Source organism: Chelonoidis abingdonii, chromosome 13, assembly GCF_003597395.2.
Source record: "Chelonoidis abingdonii isolate Lonesome George chromosome 13, CheloAbing_2.0, whole genome shotgun sequence".
Taxonomy (NCBI): Eukaryota; Metazoa; Chordata; order Testudines; family Testudinidae; genus Chelonoidis; species Chelonoidis abingdonii.
The window spans coordinates 19,320,119-19,346,044 of record NC_133781.1 but is presented as its reverse complement, the minus strand read 5'-3'; the positions used below and the strand labels follow the sequence as shown (position 1 = coordinate 19,346,044).

Below are 25,926 nucleotides of genomic sequence, written 5' to 3'. Positions count from 1 at the left end.
CATTCAAAACCAGGAAGGAACACAAGGATACGCTGGGGCAGAGTAGCTTCGGCTGTAGCTACGCACCGAAGATCAAGCAAATACATGGGAAAAACGCAGAAGCAGCTTTTGTTTAATGCATCTGGTGTTATTTACCCATTCAATGGGAATGGTCTCTGTGGTGCTGTTACATAGTCTGGTTCCAGAATGCTTTGAAACCATGGAGCATTTCCTCTATCAGCTCTCCTCAGACTCATTAAGAGACGGTTCTGGCACAGTTCAGGCAGGCAGCCAGCTCTATGCACTCTTGGGTGTAGCAACGTAGAGGGTGGCTAAGAAAGGGGATATGAATGTATTAATAGGAGCCAGCACTTCCCTTGGACAAGTTCGACCTGCTGATAAACATTTAGGAATCAAGCCTCACTCCACACTTGCACGTGAAATATTGTCAGGAGCATTATTGCCAGTCTACGCTCAGGGAAACCAAGTCACTAATGTGTGAAATGACTTGTACAAGGTCCCAAGGAGTCTGTGTATGGCGCAGAATAGAACCCAACGCTACCAAGGTCCTGCCAATGATCCTCAACTCTATGAACATACGTTTTTATGTGGCCCCTGTCCCCACTGAATATTATTAGGGAGCAAATGGCGGTGGGGAAACACTGCATAGCGTAAAATCTCCACCTCTGCCCCCAGAGGCATACTGAGCCAGCAATTCTCATCCCACCGCTTCCAAAGTGCCCAACCCCACATGCAGCTTGCCTCTTGGGTTCAAGTCAGGCCTCAAGCAACGGCCAGATGCAGAAGCAGCAGGTGCCCAGGGAACAAAACCGTAATGAAAAAAAAAATCGGAGAGGCAAACAGCACTGGGTGGGTAGCAGGGAGAGCTACAGAAGGAGGCTTCCTGAAATGGGTGACTGATGGATGCTGAAATTCCCTAAATAACACGCAGTGAGTTTCCAGTCTTTGAGGAAGACATTAACAGAGGCTGCTGTGCAAAGCTGTTCCAGACTTGCATTTTCTTCTGTGCCCCCCTACAGCCTCAGTCAAGAGAATGAGCAGATGTTTAAAAAAAGGGACTGAAACAGAGGAAGTGAGTGTCAGTCCCTCAAGGGGTTCCCCAGGACAGCAGGATGGATGGGGCCAGCTGATCTGGCTCTGGATCGCATCTCCATAGGAACCCTGGCGGCATTTCCAGGCTGCGCAGGAAGAACTGACGCACAGTGCCATAGAGATACAGCTATATTTGTGGTGGTGTTGCATATTTAAGACAACTTTACATAATGCTTCTGACACAAAGCTTTCAGCGTTACCTCTTTGGAACAGGGGCCAAGCCCTGCATAGTTTCTCCCACTTATTTCCAACCCACAGGTTTACTTGTGAACACAGAACATGTTCCAGGACAAGTCCCTTCCCAGCCATAGTGCTACTGCCCCACATGCCCACCTAAAAGTGAGGGGACAGAGGCGGTGGGGCATAAGCACATGCGTCGTCTCAGTCCCCACTGGGATCATCTGTCAGAGGGGTATGGAGGTCTCTGACCGCTGTGGGTCTGAGGAGACCCATTTGGCTAGAGAAGGAACTTATCTTACAACATGTTCCCTTCAGCACTTTCACGCTACTTAAACCAGACCCGGGGAGATGATCAAATTAAAACCAGAGATGAACCCACATCAGCCCCTCTGATCCAGAAACACCCCAGGTTTTGGAGAAACACCTGTGAGCTCGCACCCTAGAAGAGGTCACGTCGATACCTCCCAGCAGAACATTCCTGAATGCTGGGAAAGTTCGTATCTGGGACAGAACTTTGAAAAACGGGCTCATTCCCACTGAATAGCGTCTAGCTCCCCAGCTCCTTTGCAGGGGCAATATGCTGACTCAGTCGGTCTGTGCATTCCCTCTGCAGTATAATATGGCACACAGAGGCTCACCCGCAGGGCAGAGAATTCATCTTACCCCAGCTCCCGTCACCACCATGCAACTGGGCGAATTCAAGCAGGGTCTCAGCTTTTGGGACCCACCCACTGAGATCAGCCCAGGACTAGGAACTGAACAAAAGGGGGGTCTTGAAAGTGGTGTGAACCTTGTGGGGGGAGGATCCTACGAGCCCCCCTTTGGAGGAGGATGTCACGTAGGTAGCTTATGAGGCCCCATCCCCATACAGTCTGGGCAGCTTCTGAAGACTGGTCTCTAGTCCCCATGGAAGAGGGGGAAGTCGCACTCTGCTTTAGTCAGGCTTGAACGAGAGGAAGAGATTGGGCAAAGCTGGCCTAAGCCTTGGCTCTTCGCGGTGGAAGCCACGGCAGGTATGGGGAGAGGCTGTGGGTTTCTGCCAACCCGGGGAGGGAAATTCACACCGAGCCCAGCGAGTGGGCTAACTGGATACAGCTCTGAACACCCATCTGGGGCAGGGCAGAAACTTCATAGGGACGGGAGGGTTAATTCATCCTCCCACGCAGCCCCTGGTGGACCTCCCTCTAAGCCGATGGAATCAATGGGACCTCTCAGACTTCAGCCACTAGAGGACTGACCTGAGTGAGCCTGGGGCTTTGCTTTCCCATTCCCAAGCTCCAGCCATTGCACGAGAAACACCAGCAGGTGTGAACATTTGGCACAGTTGGCAGCCCCACTCTAGGAAGCCTTGGCACTTGGCTGCTAGAGAACCTGCCTGATGAAGCGCCCCATGGCGAGTAGGAGGGGAACTGACCTCACCCAGGGACAGCAAGGTTTGAGTTCCAGCAGCCACCACAAGGAAATGAAATACTCAACCCCCTCCCCGCTGAGCCACCAAGAGAACAAAAGTACATTACAGTGAAGGGGAAATGAGTCACAGATTCCCTGGCCAACAAGGGCCTGTGTCTCTATTGCACTTTGCTTCATATATATTTATCTATATATTTATAAAAATACAAACTAAGGGGATAGGGTGGAGGGGGATGAGATGCAGGCATCAAGCCAGTAGCAGCTTCTCCAAGGACACCGGCAGGACAGCCCCTGCCTCTGGTGCTCCCCACAAACCCTTGTCCCCACATTTCTCTGCCAGCAATCGCTCAGGAATGTGGAAGATCAGCAGCAGGAGTCCTGATCCCCCAGAGATTCAGCCATGGACGGGGAGGGGCAGGGCAGGGGGTGTGCCGGGGGTAACCCAGAACTGGCAGATCAGCTGGGTTCCCCTCCCCCTCCAACATCTGAGTCACACCTGCACGGATTCAATAAATACGCCGCTCCTCCCATCTGCCGGTGACCTCCGTATGCCCTCATGACTGGCATTTCCGCATGGTCTCTCCGGCTACTCAGTGCCCAATCCTGGGAGAGATGGGGTGGGACTCCTGTTCTAGCACCTCCCCCCAAAACAAAACGGGAAAGTTTTTCCGCCACCTGAAGGTTCTTCTCTCTCTCTGAGTAAATAAGGTGCCACTTCACGGGATGACAGACAAGAGAATCCCCCTTGGGGCGCGTGTGCTCCCCCCCGCATTCGCTGTGGGAGACGCTCCCTTGTTCCGCTTTATCTGCCCCAGGTTGCCCCTGCTACCTCAGTCGCCCGTCAGGTTTGATGGCCCCCAGTTCTGATTTGGGGTCTGGGGAAAGTGAACTCCAGGAGGTTTTGCTGCACATGTCCAGGGACGAGCAGCTGGAGGGGCTGCTCACGCAGAGATCCGCCACCGACCAGAAGCTGCCGATGCTGCTGTCCGTCCAGTCCTCCAGGGCCTTGCCCGTCAGCTGCGCATTCCGCAGGGCCTCCTTCTCCACCTCATCGGAGCGCGGCAGGTTCAAAATCCCACCCAGTCCCTGGAAGCTTTGTTCCATATACTCATTGCGGGGGGGACCCCCATGTAACCAGCTGCTGTCATCTGGGCAAAACACAGAGGGAGAGGTGATTGAGAGACAGGCGGACAGTCCCCAAACCTCCCACCATTGCCCCTTGAACACGGTGGCGGAGAGGCGCTCACCAGCCGGTCCCTTAACATGCCACACCCAACTGGAGGAGAGACCACCCCCGCCCGACACACCAGGACAGATTACAGGGCTGGGGGAGGAATAGGGAGACAGGATAGGCCAGGATGCTCAGAACAAGATGGAGCACAGCATGCTGGGACCTGTAGTCTCCATGGGCTGATGCTCCACATTAACAGTAAGAGGAAGCCACAGGTCACATATGGCAGCGTTCTCTGGCTCGCATTTGCAGTTGGCCATCGCATGGCGCTTGGTGGTTACTTCCTCAATAACTGGCTGGGCCGTGGTTGTGTGGACAGCTGGTCAGGACGGGGAAGCAGGGCCTAAATGGATGCAGCTCTACTGACGTCAGTCTCTCCCATTTGCAGCAGCTGAGAGTATGGCTCGAGATTTCCCCAGTGACAGGTGGGGAAGGCTGCATCACAAGCTCATGGGCTCAGATCACGCCCAAACGGTGAGATACTGCGCGGCAAGCCAGGGTGTGAATCTACAGTGCGCCAGCTTGCCGCACAGTAATGTCCCAAGCGGGCAGTGCAGTGACAGGTCCGGAGTACCCTGCAGTACCCCGCCCCGCCCTCCGGGGCTTTCACTGCACTGTAGCAGCGTCCACGTGGGACGTTTGTGTGCGGCAAGCTGGCGTGCTGTAGATTCACACTGTGGCTTGCCGCACAGTAACTCGCCGTGTAGACCAAGCCCTAAGATCCTGACGCAGATCCGCCCACCAATGGCTGCTGGGTGGCCTGTGTGGAACAGGTCTGGTGGTTTTCAGTGGTCAAGGAAAAGCCACTGGGTCCAACTGATCCCATTTTGTTGCCGGTCTCAGCAGAGCCCAAGGGTCCCACAGGCCATGGAGACTGAGCCTCCCTCAGCCTGAGGAAGCTTGGGCTGGGCTGGATTGACTAGGCAGCCACTCCCCTTACCTTTCCCGACAGGCTGTTTGTGGTTTAAGGTCTGTGGCACCACCAGGAACTGGTTCTCTCCGAGGGGCTCCCAGAACTGGAGGAGTCGAATGGTCCAGACACCAGGGCGCAGGGGTCGATTGAGAGGGGGCTTGTACTGCGTGAACTCCACTTCCGCCTCCACGGTGATGTCGTAAGACGTGGCGATGATGTAGGTGGGGTCAATCCAAACCACGGTGGCGGTGAGGTTAGGCCCCCGGGACCATCTCTGCATGGCCACTGGCTCGTCGAAAGGCCCAATCAGGCCTCCGAAATTTCGGAAGATCCTCTCCTTGGGATCCCACTCCGTGCCCACCTGCAAAGGGAGAAAGGGAGAGTGGAGTCAGGATGGGGCTGGACCAGGTCACAGTCAGCCAGTGCATGAGGAGGCACCGGCCACCTCTGTTCTTACATCACACTCCAGAGAACATGTTCCACCGGCCTAGCAGGAGAAGACAACACAGTCTCTCCCCTGCCAGCCTGGGCTGGGCCACAGACGCCGGAAGGAGCTCGAACATTCAGAGAAAGAAGCCAAACTCACAGCAGTTGCAGCTGCCAGCCCAGCCTCTTATGAAATAGGGTGTGTTGCCTCAGCCACCCCGCCCCAGGGCATTTAAGAACATAAGAACAGCTGTACCAGGTCAGACCAAAGGTCCATCTAGCCCAGTATCCTGTCTACTGACAGTGGCCAATACCAGGTGCCCCAGAGGGAGTGAACCTAACAGGCAATGATCAAGTGATCTCACTCCTGCCAGCCATCTCCATCCTCTGACAAACAGAGGCTAGGGACACCATCTCTGCATGGCCGCCACCATTTCCTTTGCTGGAGAGCATGACCGTGGGACAGCACTGCCAATGGGTTTCAGGTGCCACGTCCCATTCTCCTGTGCCCTCCCTTCTGCTCTGGTAGAGCCCCCAACAGGAAACCCACACCTATCCCTGCACTGAGCTGTCCCATCCACACTCCCTGCCTGCCTGAGAGGAGCTGTGGCCATAGACAAACGACTGCATTAGACACTGCAACAAAGCTGCCAATCAGCTACAAACTCACAAAGCTGGGCAGCGACAGCCCCAGCCCCTTCCCCAGGGGGCTTCAGACCCCACTGCTGCCCAAGCAGCCGTTTCCCAGTCCCTGGCTCAGACTCCAGTGTGGAAATACTTTCTCCTTCATTCCCTTCCAGCGAGATGCTCCCAGATCAGAGCGTATGACTTTATAAGGAGGCCACCTCCAGCTGATCCCCTGCCCCCCTTGTTGTTAACAGATACACATTCCAAGGCCAGAAGGTCCATTGTCATCATCTAGTCTGCCTCCTGTAAAACACAGGCCAGGGAATGCCCCGAATAATCCCTAGGGCAGAACTTTTAGAAAAAACATCCAGTCTTGGTTTAAACATTAAGATAAATCCAAGGTGGGCAAGTTAGCGCAAGGCAGAACTGGGGAGCTGGAGGGTTTGGTGGCTATGGAAGGGAGAGAGATGACCAAGGCCGGAGAGGGAAGTGGGTAGGTGTCCTACCTCCAGGTTCTGTAGCCGGTTAGTTTGTCCTCCGTGACCTGCCAGCTTCAGAGCCCCGCGCGGCATCATCCACATCTCCAGAGACTCCACCTGCCCTGTCCCAGAGTTCTGCACCTCCTGCATCACCAAGTAACCCTGGAAACGGTCGTCGTAGAAGTACAGGTGCACGCTAGATGGGGAGCCATGGGGCTCAAATCTAGAGAGAAGAGACCATTGGCATGCTCACAATTCCACAGTGCCGAGGCGGCCCTACTGCTCAGAGCCCAGATCCGGGATCTCAGGGCCTCCTACCTGCAGAGTTTCTCTCCCCTCTGCATCTGGGATGAGGTCACTTTCTGCAGTCCTAGCCTGGAGAAGGATGTGTACACAGTCAGGATGAGATCACTGAGCCCGCTCAGCCCATCCACACGGTCATAGATGTTCTCCCAATAGGCCTTGAGGCCTGGCGTGTTGGGCGGGTAGTTACCGTAGAGGTGAGAGTCCAAGATCTCTAGAACTTCCTGATTCACCGTCGACTCAAACTTCCTGGCAAAGAACGTGGGTCTGGAGAGTTGCTGCAAAGAGACAGGCATTCCCGACACCATTGGCAATGGCTAGAGCGGCAGAGAAATTGACTAGCGGCTGACAAACAGCAGCAAATGCAGCCAGTCTATTTCTACTGCACAAGCCAAGAGAAAGGCAAAGGGCCAAGGGCCTAAATCATGAATTAGACTGATGAAAATCCGTCCCACTGGAATCAGTGAAAACGCTGCTCGTAAGGCAGATCAGTTTGTTTTCCAGAAATACTGCAACCTGGAGAAGCCTGTTACTGACAGGCCGTATTTCCGTCACTTAGGAGTACATAGGTGAACTCCCCTCGGAGCCCTAATGGGGCTCTGCCTGGGTGCAAAATTCTGCCTGCATGGCTCAAATGGCCGGATCAGGACCTTCGATAGCACAGAGCCAGGATTTCAGTGCACGGTTAGCAGAGATTAACTGCACTTGGGATGACTGCGTGCATTGCTTCAGAAGATCTCTGAGACTTGCCCTGGTCTGCCTCACGTTTGCAAAGGAGACACATCAGCACCGCATTGAATAAAATTTTTCCTAAGAGCAATTAAGGTTTTAAAAGATTATTTTGCTTAACCAAAGCCTGTGGGGGAAGGAAAGATGAGCTGCAGCCTGAGCATGAGATCTATCTGGAGAGGACACGGAAGGAAAGGGAAGGAGGAGATCTAGGACTGGGAAGGGAACTGCTTGTAGGACTAAAGAAAGGGGGTGTGCTAGGGGACAGAAGCAGACAGGAGGGAGAGTGTGATTTTCACCTGTAGCCGCAGGAAGTCCTGGGGTTTGAAGTCATTTGGGGAGCACCCACACCAGTCGACTATGTGTTTATATTGGCACTTACAGCCCAGCTTGCGGTTCCAGTTCGTCACCCGGAGATTGTTGTCGACGAGAGTCTCGCAGGCATGGCTGTTCTCCAGGATGGTGTGGAAAAAGGACTGTGCACAGACAGAGAAAAGGGCAAAAACCACCAGAGATGCAGCAAGCCCGGATGATGGAGATCACTGCTAGTCCCCGTCCCCGCAGCCCCCACAACCCTCCAGTCCACCCCATTGTGCCTCTTCCCAGCAGGAGGAGGCTTCAGGCATCAGCTGTTTACACAGAGCTTTGTGGGTTTAAATGGGACAAAAGCCCTTAATTTTTCCTGTCTGCAAACCCCTGGGATTCCTAGCTGGTTCCCTCCCATAAAGGACCCAGGGGGCAGGCTGTTCCACACTCACTCTACATACATTCCCAGCATGCTCCCCCAAACCACGCCCCTCCAGTGGCTTGTATCTAGGGGTCATGTATCACGCAAGGTGGCTAGGAGTTTAAAAAAGGGACTGGTAAAAACAAAGGCCCTTTCTTATTCAGCACGTCTGCTTGCTGTGGGTCTGACTCACTCCTGCCCCACACGCTGTGCAGCCCCGGACACCCGTGCAAGGCAGGAGGGCAGCACTTCACCCTCTCTTTGCAAAGGTATCAACAGCTGCACAGGTGTGGGACCTGGGTAATCAGACCCTGTTTGGTGCTTCACTGACACACACAAGCCTTGACTCCCGTTCGCCCTGCGGAGCCGGCAAAGCTCCAGAAGAGCCAGCGGAGCTGAATTCCAGTAAACCTCAAGAATTATCCCCAGCAACCTCTGTGTGGGAGCTCCCCGGCAGGGCCTTTATTCCTGGGGCTCAGCCTTTGCACGTGCTGCGGGAGGCAGGCAAACCAAAACACAAAGCAGCTCTGGCTCTAGGGGCAGCTTGTTGCTTCTGAGAGGTTAGAAACGTGAAACCTCCCAATGGCAGCTAGAGTGTCTCTGGCTTGGCTGGGGCGGCTCTGCATTCTGTGCAAAAAGGCATCAAGATCCTCAGCGCCACGAGCGCTGCTGAGCAGGGGCGGGAGGCACCTAACACAGGTAACCGAGATGGGTCAGCCATGGAGCCTGCGAACCTGCCCAGCCTGCCACCAGTAAGAGCCAGAGGGCTTGGGGCCTATGTCACTTCCGCCAGGGCCCAATGCACCGGGGGAGCTTAGTAGTGGGGGAATGCAGGGGATTTCCAGCTGTACTTGGCTGGGTCTCCCCAACTTCCACCCCCTGCCCCGGCCCACCACACACCCTGCTCCACGCCCCTCTTCTAGACACACACAAACAGGGTCTTCCAATGGCAGGACGTTAATGGGAAGCAGTTAAAGGGCTTTATCCCGCTGGAAGCTTCAACGTCAATGAGAACAGGATCGGGCCCCAAGGCAGGATAATGTCCCCAAGAGGAAGAACACGATTCAAAACAGGAAAGACTCCTGTGAAGCCAGATCTGTGCCCCCGGCCCCAGGCAACGTCCCCGCCCACCCACCTCGGCTGGCAGAAGCGTGTAGGTGTAGAACTGCCGCAGCTGGGACACCAGCTGGTCCTCCGTGTAGACCACGTACTCCACAAATCTCCGCGTCAGTGCGAACCAGTCCGAGCCGCCGTCCACCACGATGCCCTCCGGGATCTGCCGCTCGCCCAGCCGCCACATGTGAGAGTCGCACTCGTGGAATAGGCGGTCCAGGCCCTGCTTCTTAATGAACCTGCATAGGGACGGGGCGGGGTCAACAGTGTGTGGTCTCCAGAGGAACACACGTCCCCGACTGCCGAGAGGTCCCCTCACTAACAGGAGCAGGGGCACTTCCCAGTGTGCGGTGACTAGGTCAAGGGCAGATCCTCAGCTGGCATGACTCAAGGGAGCTCCATTACAGCCAATGCTGATTTACACGGTGGCTGACCCGGCTCATTGTTTGTGCCGCTATTACAGGGATGCATGGAGGCAGGACTTGTTCTTTCAGCTGCTTAGTATAATTGCGCTAGTGCCCGCTTCTCAGAGTTCACCCCCCTGCTGATCTCTATCCTGACCCCGGTGCCAAGCGCCGTTCTGTCCCCACACCCGGGTTACCTGGCATTGTCTCGGCCGTGAGACTTCAGGAAGTTCTTATCTCGGTATTTGGACAAGAACATCACCAGTTCCTCATTGGTCCTGCAGGGATCAGCGATACGAACAAGAGTGTGTTAGCAGCGCTGCAGCGGGAGCCGAAGCTGCCAGGGCTAAATGCTTACACATTGAGGCTGCGATTTGCAAAGCCACAAAGCTGGCTGACAGGCACAGATGCACAACCTTATCGCAGGGCTGGAAAGATGCAAATCCGCCTGCTCCGCTGCCTGGTGCCTAACGAGGGCGAGCAGGGGTGGGGTGGGGGTGTTTCACTCATAGGGGGAGGGATGGAGCAGGATAAACTGAATCACACTGAGACTCCCAGTAAAGGTACCACCCTTCCAGCCGGACCCTCTGCTGTCCTGCAGAGATGGGACCAGGCCTGGGGCTGGAGCAAAGCTTAACTGCCGCATTCCCCCGTTGCATGCTGCCGACCTCCCACACCCCTCGATGGCTTCTCATTCATCAGCTGGCGGGGTCAGTGCAGACAGGGCTCCCCAATCCCCTCTCGGACACATGGGTTCCATTTCCACCCCTCGTTGCCCCTTAGCTCTCTCCTCCTTTCCCCCTCTATCCCCATGCGGCAGTGGAGATCTGCCAGGGCTGGGGGGAGACCAGGCAGGGTGCTGAGATCCCAGCTCCTGCTTCATGGTGCTACGTCAGCAAATGGCTCCTTCCCTCCTGGATCTCTTATCCTGACCCCAGGAATCCTCCCTCCCCCTGCTGACCTGGTCGGGTAGTCAGTGGCGCTCAGGTTGATGAAATAGTCCCAGGGCCAGTCTGTGATCTCCAGCAGGTCCTTCATGCTGCGCAGGTACATCTTCAGCAAGCTAGCGCCGCCCCAGATGGTGACCATGCGCCAGGGCGTGACCCGGATGTTGGGGTAGTGCTGGGCCAGCTCCAGGGCCTCGTGGTGCAGGTAGTTGGAGCGCTGCAAGGGCAGAGGCTGCAGCTCAGGAACTGGGTGTGCAATTGGGCTTTCTAGAGCACTGGCACCCAGCAACACTGGGACTCTGCACTGTACTGCCTAGCTATGCTGAGCCTGATTCGTGAGGTGCTGAGCGCCTAAAGCTCCCGCTGGCTTCCACGAGAGCTGCTCAGTGCTTCTGAGAATCTGAGTGCGTCACCAAAACGGGTGTTACTGCCCCATTGTACAGATGGGGAAACTGAGGCACACAGAGACTAAGTGACTTGCCCGAGGTCTCACCGTGAACCAGCAGCAGAGGCAGTAACAGAACTCAGGAATCCTGACTCCTGCTCAACCATTAGACCAATTTTGCCTGCTTGGTACTTCAGTCTCTTATGGTTGGTACCATGGGGCCCCCAGCCTGCCTTCATGACGAGTCTCTGCACTGGACCCTGCTGGGCCACTGAGCCCTGCCTTCTACTCCCCTGGGCACGCTCTAATCAGCAGCAACATTTGGGGTGGCTCCAAACCTCAGCCCCATGATCAGAAGCAGGACCAGGCCTTGGAGAAGTCTCGTGGTGGAGCTTGGACTTAGGGCACAGACAACTGACTGGGAGGCTAGGACAGGTCTGACAGCCCACTGGGGTCGCCCAGAAAGGATGGGAGCAACGGTGGCTCCCTGGGCCAGGAAGCAGCAAGGCGGGAAGGCTGCAATAACCCCCCTGCAGCCCCAGGAGTTCTTGCCTCCCATCTCAGTGCTAAGAGCTGAGCCACTCGATCATTTGCGGTTGATAAGGGATGGGAGGGTGGGGGAAGTGTTTCACCTCTGGCCCAGTGTTATGCATGTTGATTGGATTTTGCCAGGGCTGGGGAGAGGAACCAGAGGGAGAAAAATGCTCATTTCTTCTCCGAGATGGGGGAGGAGGGAAGAGTCCCTCAGTCAGTTCCCGCAGGCTCGCTGGGGAAGGCAGGGTGGAATGTTCCCTGCAAGAGCAGAAACCTTCAAGCTACAGGACACCCGAGGGGAGTTTGGTGACGACAGGCAGCCAGATTTGTGGAAGGGGAGCAGAGCATGGAGGGTCAGCTATGAGAGAGGCAGGGAACAGATCACTGCCTTCCCAAGGCAGGTAGGAGGGGCGGGGAAATGGATCCCAGCACCCCAAGGCAGATGGGGGAAAACACAGGGGGATGGGGGAGAAATGGATTCAGCCCCTTGGCACAGGTTGGTGGGGGTGGGGCAGACACAGGGTGAGGAATGGATCCAGCCCCCAGTGCAAGGAGAGGAATGGATCCCAGCATCTGGGGCAGACAGGATAGGACACATCAAGGAACATTCCCCATGAATTCATTTCCCGGGGAGCTGTCGTAGTCTCATGGGGTGTTGGGGCGGAGGCGGGGCCTGCATGGCACTCTCTCTGTTCAGACATGCTCCGATCTTCATTTGCATCATGGGCTGTTCCTACACTGCTGCTTTGCTGAGCTGGTTCCTCCAGCCAGCCAGGGGCCTGCCATGGATCTGCCCACAAGAGTCTGCTTTACAAGCAATCACGAGCAAGAGAACATGGCCAGACCTCCCTCTCCTGTAAGGTCCAGGGCACCGTGTCCTGCAGATGCGGACCTCAGGCACAGCGCGTTACCGACACAGGCTCCTCACCCACTCCCCACTCAGCAAAAATGCCTTCTGTGCCCACCCCAGGTCCCCGTCCTCCCCATCCTCTCCTGCACCAATGTTCCCCCACAGGCAGGATTCTGTGCCCTGCCACCAACGTGCTACCCTCACTCATCCCTGCCGTGGTGCACGTTCACCCACGGATGTCTCCGCAGCAAGGGTGCTCCTGGGGGCACCCTGTGTGACCCCTTCTAATACAGGGGGGCTCTCTGTCCTCCTCTACTGGCTAGGCTATGTACAGAGGCTTAGCCAAGTCTGTTCTGACCCCTCGCTAGTAGACTTGACTCTTAACTCCAGCAACAGAGACTGACGCTTTCAGAGCCCAACATCCAGGGTTCAATCCCTGCACATAATCCAAGCAGGGGTGTCATTACAATTGTTTCCTACCCACCTCTGGCACATCCTCCACCGCCTGCACAGCTACTACACCCGAGTGCCTCCACCCCACACTGCAGCATGACCTTCCACCCCCCGCCCGTCTCCTACCTTGTCGACATGGATGTAGAAGAAGTGCTGCTGGTGGTACACAGCCTTGATGAGCCGCTTCAACTGGCGGATGGCCCTCCCGTGAACGACCAGCATGTACGCGATCCGGACCGGCTTGCTCACGGAGGCCTGGTGCGTCTTGCTCTCGTCCCACTGGATCACAGGGCTGACTTTCCCTGGAGGGACAGAGAGCAGATACTCACTGAGCCAGCAGCTGGGCTCAGCTCACCTGCTCACTGGGGGAGGGAGGGAAGCAGTCATCGCTCAAGATCCCTCTGCCAGCTGTTCTCTTACTGCAGAGTACAGAATTCCCATACTGCTCAGCCTCGCTGCTAGGGTCTTCCCAACCTGGGGCTGCACATTCACCTTGCCACGGGCTCCAGGGACACACCTGATCTGCCAGAAGAGCAGACTGCAATCATCCCCATCTCCACTGGGCTGCAAGGAGACTCAGTGCTAACATCCAGTGTGGCCAGGATGCTGAGTAAGTACAACACGGCCTGCTGGGATGTGTAATCTCCATGGGACAATATTCGCCATTAACAGTGGAGGAAGAGGGGCACAAGGCAGAAACACAGTGGGCACTGCTGAACCCACCCAGACAAAGTAGCTTCGCTGAGGAAGGAGATTCCTTAGGCGAATAGGCTGGCATGGCTTTGATTGGATTACCTCTGCAGGTATTAGTCACAGCTCAGGGGTTGCTGAGACAGGGTAACGGGGCAGGACATTTGCTCCGCCTCAGATTAGGGTTGGACGACAGGCTGCGGCCCACTAACAGGGCATCTGTTCGATGCCAAGGGATTACCTTTGGGGGCACTGCTGATGCTCAGTGGCAATCTTGGAGAGACTCACCTGACAACTGGCAGTGCCGAGGCACAGAGCGGGGCATCAGATTCCCTGCCTGGTGCAGGCACACCACATTGGCGATCTCCTGCTGGCACTGCTTGGTGCTGGCTCTCGCTAGCGCCGACAGGGCGTCTTTGCCCGTGATCTCACACTTGGGGGCGAAGCTGTTCTCGGTGGGCTGGGGAGCCCCCTCCACGCTGCCCGTGTCGCCGTGCTGGAAGATGGCCAGCTGGGCATCCCCACGCAGCTCTGTCCGGTTCCTCTTGCTCGAGTCGTCCCGGGCTGCCGGGAGCCTTCGCCCAGGTTTGTGTTTTGCAGTGACGGCTCTCACCACCTTGGCCACCAGCACTCCAGGGCTTTCCGGGCGGCCCTTCCACCGCCCATGCTTCCGGCTCGCGCTGCCCCTGCGACCGGCGGAGCTGTCCGAATCTTTGGAGCCTTCGCTGTTTTCAGGCAGCCTGGCCTTTTTTTGCCGTCCCTTTTCCAGACACAAAACAGAGGGAAAATGTTAACTTGGGTATCACCACATCTCTAGCAACACCTTCCTTATTGTTAGCAGCAGCAGCAGCAGCTCATCCTGCTACAGAGCCTTCCACCCCAGCACATGCTACAGACACCTGCTTATCTCACCCCCCTGCAAGGCACTGAGACCTGGGTCATTCTGCAGCACGGACGCAGCTCCAACTGCACGCGTGAGTCAGAACATCTGTGTAGTGCAGCGTGGACGCTTTAGCAAAGCTGCGAGGCCTGGAGTCCCACAACTGGAAGCCAAGGGTACAACGCCATGTGGATGCTCAAGCCTGGCTTAAAAAAGGCAGGTCCCACAGAACTGGGTTTACAGTGTTGTGTAGACATACCCCTAGAAGGCCCCATTGTGCAAGATATTGTATGCACTCTCAGGGCAGGCCCACACGACAAACGTGCACGGGCACTGCTGTAGCACTTCTGGTGAAGATGCTCTAAGCTGACAGGAGATTGCTCTCCTGTCGGCTTAGTAATGCTGCCTCTGTGAGAGGCGGCAGCTGTGTCGTCGCGAGAAGCTCTCCTGCCGACACAGAGCTGCCTACACGGGCTGTTAAGGTCCGTATAACTACGTCGGTCAGGGGTGTGGATTTTCACACCTTTGAGCAATGCAGTTATACCGAAGTAAGTATGCAGTACAGACCCGGCCTCACCAAGAGATGCTCTCTGCCCTCAACAGCTTACAGTCCAGCTAGCCAAAGAATGTATTATTATCCCCATTGTACAGGACGGGAATAGAGGCTCGGCCAAATCACACAGGGAGTCTGTGGCAGAACCGGGAGCACAATCCAGATCTCTCAGGTCCCAGTCGAGTGCAAACCCACAAGCCCACCTTTCCCCTCTGCGCACTACCACAGCTTTGCATATAAATAGCAATTGCATTTTCCATGTGCTGTACAGACATTAACCATCCCCCACAATCCTGTCAGAAGGGAGACGGGGCCAGGGAAGGCAGGCATTCAGGAACCGCTGTGATGGACACACTATAAATACATTGTGGTCTCAGAATTGGCATGTGGAGCTGAGAACCAGCAGGCGTGGATTTTGTTCCTAACTAACACTGCCATGACTTCCAGGGGAGCCTCAGGCAAGTCAACTCTTACTGTGCCTCAGTTTCCTCAGCTCTTACATGAGATTAGATGAAGGTTTCTAACCATCAGAAGAGTGGAGTTCTGGAACAGCCTGCCCAGGGGAATAGAAGGGCAAAAAGCTGAACTTGTTTCAAGACTGAGATGGATACGTTTACAGGGATGCTATCACAAGACTGTCTACAATGGCATATGGCTCATCCGAGACTGCTAGCTCCAGCAGCCAGAGATGGACACTGGATGGGGAGGGCTCTGAGCTACTGAGAATTCTTTCCCAGGTGTTCGAATGCGGCTTTCACCTACATGCTCAGAGTCTAACTGATCGCCATAGAAATCTTCCCCCAGGGCGAAAATCCCTCAGGGTCTCTGCCATTCTCTGCAGCATGGGGCACGGTCACTTACTGGTTTGAACTGGAGTAAATGGTGGATTCTCTGTAACTTGAAGTCTTTAAATCATGATTTGGGGATTTTAGTGACTTTGCCAGTGGTTGGGGTCTATTACAGGATTGGATCGGTGAGGTTCCGTGGCCTGTGATGTGCAGGTCACACTAGATGATCATGATGGTCCCTTCTGACCTTAAAGTCTGAGTCTACATGCGGATAATACTAACGTGCAGTGTGGCCCTGGAGATCTCCAGGTGCAAAGCCCTGTCAAAGAGTTATTAATTTACCAATGGGCTAGAGGGCCAATTACTTGATCTCCGTGTCCAAGGTCACACAGTGTGTCCATGCTGGATCAGAACCCACGTGCTTTAACTTCACTTCCTCGTTTGTAACCTAGACTCTCCAGCTGCTTTGAAAATCCCCAGAGCAAACTCTCCCAAGGAGCCAAGCTAATGAGTAAAGGGCGATGTTAATTACACTGAGTTATTTCTGCCACGCTGGCTGATTAGCAGACATGATTTAGCCATGGGGAGAGGAGGGAATCACTCCTGGAGCAGAGCCGTTTTATGGTAAGAACAGGAGATAAGGAGTCAGGACTGGGAAGCCAGAACCGCAGCAGCCTCTCTCCTTTACGGTATTAACCGCCACCAGAGTAGACAGACCACTGGGCTGATCCAGCAGGGCCATTCCCAGGTGAATGCTAAAGCAGCAAGATACTGCAGGAGCCGTCAGGTCTGGAGAGGGTGAACAGCATTTGAAGGCCGGGGGGCAGGCGTGGGGCAAGGCAGAGGGATGTCGGTGCAGGATGCGGACGGGGGAAACATGTCTGTTAGCAAAACTTCCTGTGCGAAGGAAACGATGGACTGTCGGTGTACACCGAGAGAGAGAGAGAGCACGCAAGTGAAACAGTGACCTCCTAAGGCTCCACCATCGAGCTCTGCTGTGTTAGGAGAGTCACAACTGGACACACTTTCCTTGGCTACCGCAGGCCAGGGAGCTTTGCTGAAGCCTTTTGGCTGGAACATGCTGACTCTGCAGTGCCTGGATAATGCCTCAGCTCCACCCACAACGGTAGCTGCCTCAGCATTTGACAAGTATTGATTGCATCTCAGAGTAAGGTCATGAGCTCAAGCCTTGCCGATAAGGGCATGGACAGGCAGCCTGAAGTGCCGCAGCTGCCCTAGTTCCGCCAGTCCCTATGTGACCCCACAACGCACTGCTTTGTATTTGAAAAATTACCCCAATGCTGCATCTCCCACCCACAGAGCTAGGTGCTTCAGGACAGGAGACCCAGAATGCAGTGGGGCAGCTACAGTCACAGGGCGTGTTGCATGCTGATATGTGGGAAGAGCATTGCTGAACTGATGCATTGGTTCACCACCAGGGTGAGAGATCTAACAAATTACTTCATGCAAGCACTGTCCTTCAACAGCTTCCTTACTTGGCACAGTCCGCTAGGAAGGGCCAGCCCAAGGGAGATCGGGGGGGCACAAAGATGGGGGCTTGGAAACCCGAGCAACTTCCAAGACCTGGCTGTGCACACGGCAGTTCCTATGTTAGCTGAAGTAAAGCCCCCAAGGTCTCTTTGAATCAACAAACCACTCTGTTTCTCTAACCAGCTCTGTGAGCGAGACTGCTCCTCAGCCACGCAGGGATCACACGGCTAGCGAAAGATCAGAGGTGCTGACCGACTGGTCAGTTCTAACATGCCTTTGTCGGCAGTGCTCTTTCAGCAAGATGAGCATGACAAGGTTTAAAGCTTCTCCATCTCCCACTCCAAGCATGCATCGTGGAGAGCCCAGAACGGGCAGAGAGAACAGTTCATTAGTCACCAAGCAGGACCATCTGTTCGGAGAGTTAAAAACCTGTTTTCTCTGAGCAAGAGTCACAGGAGCAGAGAGTCCGGGAGGCGAGTGACAAGCGAAGAACAAATGTGTTCCACATTCTAGAACTGGTGCTCAGGCAGGATTGCTTCCAGGAGGCCAGAGAAAGCATTGGCACCCTGCAGGTGGGGAAGGAGGTGCACCTGGAACTGGCTGGGATGAGGATAAGGCAGAGGAATGCATGCAGGGCAGGTTTCACAACTCCTTGCCCAGACTGGCTCTAATTTTCCTTTTCCCCTTCAAGGCATCAGGAGCAAAGTCATTCGGTTTACTCTGAGATCTGAACTCCCAGCAGCATCTGTGGAAACATCTCTGTTCCCAGTCATGTTCCCTTCACTCTCCCACCCCCGGGCCCTGAGTATCACCTTCCGACTGATTATGTCCTTCAGGACGGAGCTGTTTTTCATACAATGCACACTGGAGCTCCAGTGACATGGCCAGGAGGGGAGATGTTGCTGATCCTATTTCTTCCTCTCCTCCTCCTGTGCTTTCAGCACAGACCACATGAAATGCCACCACCTAGTTACAGTCGGATTCATCTCTCCCAGAAGGAGCCTGTGGTCTGGCCCGCGGCTGACGGAGCGAGCCCAGCTCTCCTTCCCAAAAGCAGAAATAAGAAGAAATGCCCCTGTCCTTCCTTGAGGGGCCAGTTAATGAACCCAACAGTCCCTAAATACTGCACCACACTGAAGCAATCCTTCCACCCTAGCCAGGAAGTGAAAACGAGACTACTCCAGTCATGTCACTCAACTGTATTTAAAACTTCTGCAGGACTTTTGCACAGTTCCCAGAATGAGATCCTGGTCTATGCCCCCCATCTCCACCAGGCACCCAATTCCTGTACCTTGCCAGGAGGTTATTTTCCTATGATCTCCCCCACCTTCTGGATCTAGACTTCCTTCTCATCAACACACCCACCAGCCTCACAACACGTAAAGGAGCAGAGTGCTCACAACCCGCCACACCAGTGAGACCGGTACGATGACAGGTTGACAAAGGGACAGTCTCTCAGGCATGTTTCTAGCAAAGCTCTTGCCAAGGACTTTACATGACACCTACAAAATCCAGAGTGGCATGGAAACTGCCCACAAGGGACTCCCCTTCCCTCCTCCAGAGCAACAAAAAGATACTGACGTGGCAAAATGACTAAGGAAATAAATTCTTGTTTCAACATGGTACTTCAAAGGATTGATTTTTCCTTGTCTCATTCCCTTCTGATCATCCTCTGTTCCTGGGAGAACAGGAAAAGGGATAATCATTCTGCTCCCCTTTGCCTGTTTAGCCTATTTGCATTGTAAGATCTTTGGGGTGGGATTGTCTCTTACTGTGTGTGTACGTACAGCACCTGACACAATGGGGCCCTGATCTCAGTTGATACCTTTAGACACAACTGGAATATAATAAGACAATTACAGCTCTTCAGTCTTCACAAGTCCTGATATCAGTAACACAACTGACTTCTGCCCCTCCTGCTTCTGAGCCTGCCTGCTTTGAAATACGTACCCCCACGAGGCAAGCTAATATTGGATGAAGATTGAAGATCCACCACAGAAGACATTTACTAGCTGGGCACACCTGCTCTGATAACTCCCCAGATTCCAGAACCTGCACAAAACTCACACTCCTCATCTGCTCCACAACTTGTGGGTTCTGGAGGCTGAACAATTTGCATATGGTCAGAGCAGGGGAGCAATTCAATTCTGCTCTGCATTTCTTCAGGTCATTCACAAATATCTCATGAGAACTGCTGACGCAGAAATATTCCTAGAAAGGGTCTTTTGCATTCTGAGACTTAGAGGAAAACGGGCAGCTTGGAAAACCATTCGTAAACACATTTCCTCCCCTGGATTACGAACATCACTGTGGTTTAAAGAAATGTTTGCTTTCAAATTTAATTTACTTTTCACTACTGATGACAATTTATTTGGTACATTTCCTTCAGTTTGGGCAACAAAAACAGGACTGGTCCATTTTGCTTTCTAAGCCTCCTGTGATGCTGTTGCATTTGGGATGCAGCCACTACAGGGAAAGAATTAAACACAAAGGCAGGAGCAGGGTTCACTACAGAACTAAAATCCTACGCCGACATTTTTCAAAGCCATCAGGGACATCTGAAAACCCAATTCCATTCATGTATTCGACTCTGAACCCCTGAATCTTATGCCTAAAATGGGCTCAGCTGTGTCTCTTTAAAAGCAAGCTCTTTGGCGAAGATCTGTGCGATAGTTATAGGCGCATTGACAGAGAAGGACATTTTAAAGGGATCTCTGTCCTGATCTCACCGTGCTGGGTGTGAGACAAACACCTTGTTTAGTCAGAGCCTAGATCCATTTGGATTGAGGATTATCAAACCAAGAGGGAAGATTAAATAAACGAATCAGACATAACGGACCTTTCCCAATCACATTTCCTCCTTCGCATTTACAAGGATATTCTGTGGCTTACCCAAGCCTTCCACACATTCAAGCCTGAACTCTCCTACAGGGGCCACCCTGCCGTCGACCTGTATGCACACAGTCCCCTGTTAACTGTACGAGAAACTTGTATGTGCATCCAAGGGCAGACTGTGACTTTAAGAGTAATACTTTAGCTGCATCTGCACTGCAATTTGGAGGAATCCCAAGTAAATACAATAATCCAGAGAGCGGCGTGATGCCCATAGAAGGATACATACTTGAGTGGGTTAGATACTCAGTGGGTTGGAAATGTGACAGGGAGCTTTCCAGGGAATAGGAACAGAGTACAGGGCTTTTCATCTTGAAACCTCTCGTTTGTACATAGCCCAGGCTGTTCAGTGGCCCATGTGAAAGGAGCTGGTCTTGGCTCAGTTCCTAGCAGACAGATACCCACATCACGACAGTCAGCTCTGCAATCCCTTGTGGCTAGGCCCTGCATAGAAACCAAGGACTGCACATGCTATGGAGGCTGAGCTAACTTTTCAATTTACAGTTGTTCCAACCCGGGGTTGAGAAATGCAGGCAAGGTGGCCTGGAGGAAGCTGTCACTGCTGCTTTCAGCGCTGTACGGTACCTGCTCTGTGCACAGAGCCCCTCAGTGCCCACAGCTGTCAACCCAGTGCCTTCCATGGGTGCTGCAACTTCAGGGTGGGCAACAATGACAAAACCGTACTCTGGGTCTGATTGGAAAAGGTGAGTGAGGCAGTAAATGTAGCGGCCATCTAGCCAGGGTGGGAACAAAGCCCCTGAGAAGGGGTCCATTGGCTTCCTGGGTGACGTGGGGCCTTCACACTAGGGGGCTGTGCTTTATCGGTTGCTTTGGATGTAGACAGGAACTGAACACTGAGTGGTTATGCTGTAGCATCCCTGGGATCAACAACAAAAGCCGCCGCCCTCTTGTTCTCCCCAGCAGAAGCCAGCAGACAGCCAAGGCGTTGGCTCATTTGGGCAAGTGACTTTGAGGTTAGGGCTATTTCTCTCCCTGGGCAAACTCTTTATGAGAATGTCTTGGCCGGGCTGCTTTCCTTCCCTTTTGCCTACACAGCCGCCCACACCTGCACCCCTGTCAGCGGCCGTACTGGACCTGTGAATAGACAGATTCAGCAAAAGCCAGCAATCTTGTTTGCACATTGAGTCTCTGGCTGAGGCCTCCCCCATGTTCCGGATTTAGAGTCTCCTTGTTATCTGTGTGACACCTTCTCTGAAAAACAGAACAGAAAGAGCTGGGAAGGAAGGAGAGCGGAAACAGACATCAAGGGAAGATTCCTGCCAGAACAACCACAGCTATAAGCAGCTGCTTTGAGAGCAGCTAGATGGCATAGTGGGTAAACTCAGATTCATTTTGGGAGACATTGGTTCACATTCAGGCTTAGGCTGCAAACAGTTCGATTCTTGCGGCTGCAATAAACAGCAGCAGCCCCAGCTGAATGCAATGACCCCTGAGGGAAAGGATAAGGCTGACTTGAGTGACTAAAAGCTCCAGATGCCCCATGGCATTTTAAGGACTAGCATCTGCCTTCGAGTCTCCAAAGCAAACTACAACTGGCAGATGCAGGCAGGGCCAGCAATATTCGGACAGAACATTCATTGGTGACTGGGAGAATGAAAAGGTTCTAATTGATTAAGCAACTAGGACCCATACTATCTAAGTCCTTCAGGGATGCAAAACTGGCTGGTAATCTTAGGAGCACAGGATCTCCTGGAAGATTTCTGTTGCTTCCAGCTTTGCCAGAAATACCCTGGTACTCTGGCTCCTCCAGTGCCAGCCACAGCCAGGAAGTGCAGAGGCGTGTGAAAATGAAAAGCTATTTTTTAAGAAAAGTTAACTGAACTTCCCTGGAACCTGCTTCAGGTTTTGAGCAAAGGCTCAGGACGGCTTTTGCTTCCTCTGAACTAGATCACCTGTCCCCTAATGTCCATAACACCAGACTAATCAGCCAACCACACCTCACATTTCCAGACAAGATGACCTGGGGCATCAGCAAAACCTGCCAATTTCCCAGTCTGAATTTTGGAGAGAATGTACAGGAATGAGGCTTCTGGAAGGAATAGAGACTAAACATTTCTTTCTGGAGAAAGGCACAGGACAGACAGACACAGGACATATTAACACTAGGGAGTTCTCAGAGTGCTTTACAAACATTAGCCAGTTGAGAAGAGAGAAAGTGGCAGAGACAAATCTGCAGCTCAGGAATTCCTGGCTCCCAATTCTGTCCCAATCTCTCCCCTCCCTGCCTCGCAAGGCTCCTAATGTCTTAGTATCATGGGAGATTTTTCTCTTTCACTAACATTTATCCTATAGCTTTAATTAAGTCTTTCTGGGCCATGACGCTCCAGAAACCACTTGGTTTTCTGGCACGTGGAGATGATAATGCATGGTAGGTGCACCACATGAAGGGGTCTCACTTCCTGTCCACTCACTCATCAAATCAACCAGCATCACCCACAACAGGGCAAACGTGGCTGGGAATGTGACAACTGTAAGCCATGCTTACCATCCAAAAATACTTTGCTCCATGCATCTCTCATGTACCATTCCAGATCCAGCAACTATTTTTGCATCTCTGCCCCGTGCCCAAGGACAGCTGAGCACATCTTTGCTAGTCCCATGAAAAACTGTAGAATCCTGGAAAATTTCCCCTCCGCCAAGCACCAGAAAAGGCACAAAATCCATTCCCTAAAGAAAAAGTGGAATCCTAGTGCCTCCTTCGACTTTTAAATTTCTGCTATCCCCAGAATGCTGTTTGCTGTAATACAACAGCAGTACACATCCATGTTCCCCAGCTCACACCCTTCATCCTTGGGGCACTATACCGTTCTTCAGCCTGCCCTCCCTCAAATCTCCCCCATCCCAGATTTTACCACTAAATCATAGTAGATGGGTCCTCCCCACAGTGAATTTAGTACTTGTAAAAGGTGTTGGATTGACAGGCCTGGACAGACAACTTCTAATCAGCTGTAAAAGAGGAACACAACAGACAGCAAGTACAAGCACTTTCTCATGTTGACCCAGATATGCTTCAGCCTTAGATCTAAAGGGGGAAGAGGTTCTAAGCCTCTCAAATGAGCCGGCCCACGAGGGGCTCAGCTGTCAGGCAGACCCTTGGTTGTGAGAAGCTATGAGACCATCAACTCAAACACAGGTGTCTGACAGAAATGGGATTTAGTTGCAACTGACCTGATCTGAGTTTGACCAGATATAACAGGCAGAGACACACTCCATACGCTTGTAATAAATAGACCCATCTGAATGAGTGACCCAGAGGTCAAAACCTTCATGTGAAGGATAAGACAGTCTGGTCCAGAGAACTGGCTTCTATTCCCTGCCAGCTCAGCATGTGACCTTGGGCAAATCACTTCACCTGTCCTTGCATCAGTGTCCCAGTATGTAAAAAGGGGATGAGGATGCTTACTTGGATTCGTAAAGCACTTTGACCATCTCAGATGAAAAGCAACATATAACTGCAAGGTATTATGATGCCATGATGCACACTAATATTCTTCCCCAGATGAGCCTCTCAAAACAAGATTCATGGCGAACGTTCTCTTTGCTTGGAAAATGTAAGATTCCAACTAATGGTATATTAACAACCCTGGTCTTACATCAGAACCCTGAGTTCTGACAGTCGCATTACATCTGATCCTCTATATCGTAATACATGGCAATATTTCTCTGGATCAAACCTTAACTTACTGTAATGTCCCCCAGATCCTATTGCACCCTAACACCTCCCCCCACGCGCCAGACTCTGTACTACCCATCCCAGCCAGGTCCCTACCCACTTATCCTAACTCACTAGAGCACCCCTTCCCCTACATCACACCGTCAGATCCTAATACACAGCAGCAGCACCCCATCTAAACCCCCAGACCTAATGCACTACAGCAAGTTTCCATACTCGTCACCCTAGATCCTAACGCATGGTCAACTCCCCTCATCAGAGCTCCCAGACCCCGATGCACTGTGCCACAAAATATTAGGATACAGGGGGTACCAGACATTTCCAGTTCAGACACCCCCATATTCTAATGCACTGTAACGTCTAACCCACCTAGACTATCAGCACTCTAACACCCAACCTCCTGCAGCCTGATACAATCACCCCACGCCAGACAGCCCTAGATCCTAATGTACTGCAGCCCCCCACTCACCCATCCAGACCCTACAGAGCTCTCTTCCCCCAGCAGACAACGTAGGTCCCAATGCACCATCTCCCTCACATCAGCCACCCCAGTGCCTAATGCACGGTCAGCCCCCACCCCCTGGCCCTGATGCACCGCAACACCCCCCCCAGCCCCGAATACCCGCCACCCCATATCTGCCCGACCCCCGCTCCCCAGCTTCGCCCCATTCCCTGCCCTCCTGCACCGCCCGAGCCCCCCGCTTTACCTCGCCGGGCTCGTCCTCCTCCAGGCTCTGAAGCTCCACACACCAGCCCTGGGATGGCGATGGCCAGGCCCCGTGGCGTCGCCCGCCTGTAGCGGCGGACAGGCTGTCTGCACCGGCGGCTCGCCACCATCTTTCCCTGCGAGCGGCGGCGGCGGCAGTGCCGGGGCGAGCCAGCAGCAGCACCTGCGGACGGGCGCGAGCACGCCACAGCAGCGGCGGGCGGCATGCGCGAGCACGCTGGGGGCGTGATTGGGTGCAGTACTGCCTCCCCCAAGCTTAAAGGGCCGGCGAGTCCGGGCCACGGGGCTTTTCAGGGCTTGACTGGGCGCCCAGCAGCAGAGCGCGGCCGGCGATGTAGCGGGCAGGTGGCAGCCGCCCGCCCAGGGGACAGCGAGCCAGCCAGCCAGGCAGCCCTGCGGACGGCGGGCGCGAGCACGCACAGCAGCGGCGGCCGGCGGGCGCGAGCACGCTGGGGGGTGATGGGGGGGTGCATGTGACTCCTCCCCCAAGGCCTTAAAGGGGCCGGCGAGTCCGGCCCGGGATCAGGCTCTGCTGGGCGGGGTAGCGGGCAGTGTAGCCAGCCCCGGCGGATACACGGAGCCACTGGCTGTCCCAGGGAGCCAGGGTGAGTTAGGGGCTAGCCCAGGCGAGGCTCGCTGGCCGTGACTCTCCCGCCCAGCCCCGGGGCCCCCGCAGCCTGGCTGGAGCCATGGCGAGTAACGCGCCCTGGGGGGCGATAGCCACGTGGCGGTGCCGTGGTTCGCTCCCAGAGCTCCAGTGTAATCACAGGGCGATGCCACCCAGCTGTCCCCCCGCCTGCTCCTTGCTGGGCTCCGGAGCTGCAGGGTGTCTTAGCCCCATAGGGGCTGGAACCGGGGGGCTGCTGCACCCCCCCCCCATCATATGCAGGTTTACAGTTTGGTTCCATGGCTCTCAGCACCCCCACTATATAAACTGTCCCAGCACCCCTGCGTCGCCCTCTGTTGAGACGTGTATTCCTTATTGGATAGCAGTGTATCTAATTGCACCCACAAAATAGGATCTGTGCGGGATGCTTTCTGCAGTGACTCTTCCTCTGCTCATTCCTCCCTGGCCTCTTTTTAGTAGCCTCTGCAGGCTCTGGCTTGTGTGGAAAGGTCACTGACTTCCATCCCACCTACCTACCTCCACTAGTTCTAGTGGCATCTACAGAATAGGGTTTATAGCCAAAGCTCTGTAGGATGTGAATTCAGTTCCCTTATGCCCCCTCTATGTGGCTTGGTTTAGCTGTGTACATATGTGCTTACAGACTGCTGCATGTGATTATAGGGACTAACTCACCAGCATGGCACATGCTACAGACGGTAACAAACTCTGACTGCTGCTTCCAGAGTCCCTGCCGGGCTTTTGGTTTGAACATGGTGGCTCCTTAAAGACCCTATGTACCAT

At 53.9% G+C, this 25,926-nt stretch overlaps 1 protein-coding gene across 1 annotated transcript; it reads right to left on the bottom strand.

Annotated features, from left to right (window-relative positions):
- Nucleotides 1-1,203: 1,203 nt before the first annotated feature.
- Nucleotides 1,204-25,926, bottom strand: XYLT2 (xylosyltransferase 2). Its single transcript, XM_075072083.1, has 12 exons — nt 25,819-25,926; nt 24,499-24,681; nt 13,782-14,253; nt 12,930-13,105; nt 10,596-10,798; nt 9,832-9,912; nt 9,253-9,469; nt 7,690-7,866; nt 6,677-6,939; nt 6,386-6,581; nt 4,854-5,187; nt 1,204-3,830 (listed from the first exon to the last, which is right to left on the bottom strand). The coding sequence occupies exons 1-12, from the start codon at nt 25,924-25,926 to the stop codon at nt 3,508-3,510; spliced, it is 2,733 nt and encodes a 910-aa protein (XP_074928184.1). The 3' UTR covers nt 1,204-3,507.

Excerpts from the sequence above, each read along its gene's own strand:
- XYLT2 (XM_075072083.1), bottom strand. The coding sequence starts at position 25,926 with ATGGTACATAGGGTCTTTAAGGAGCCACCATGTTCAAACCAAAAGCCC. Across the intron at positions 5,188-6,385 it reads ACCGGCTACAGAACCTGGAG|GTGGGCACGGAGTGGGATCC; the intron begins GTAGGACACCTA and ends CTCCCTTTGCAG. Across the intron at positions 3,831-4,853 it reads CAAACAGCCTGTCGGGAAAG|ATGACAGCAGCTGGTTACAT; the intron begins GTAAGGGGAGTG and ends TGTTTTGCCCAG.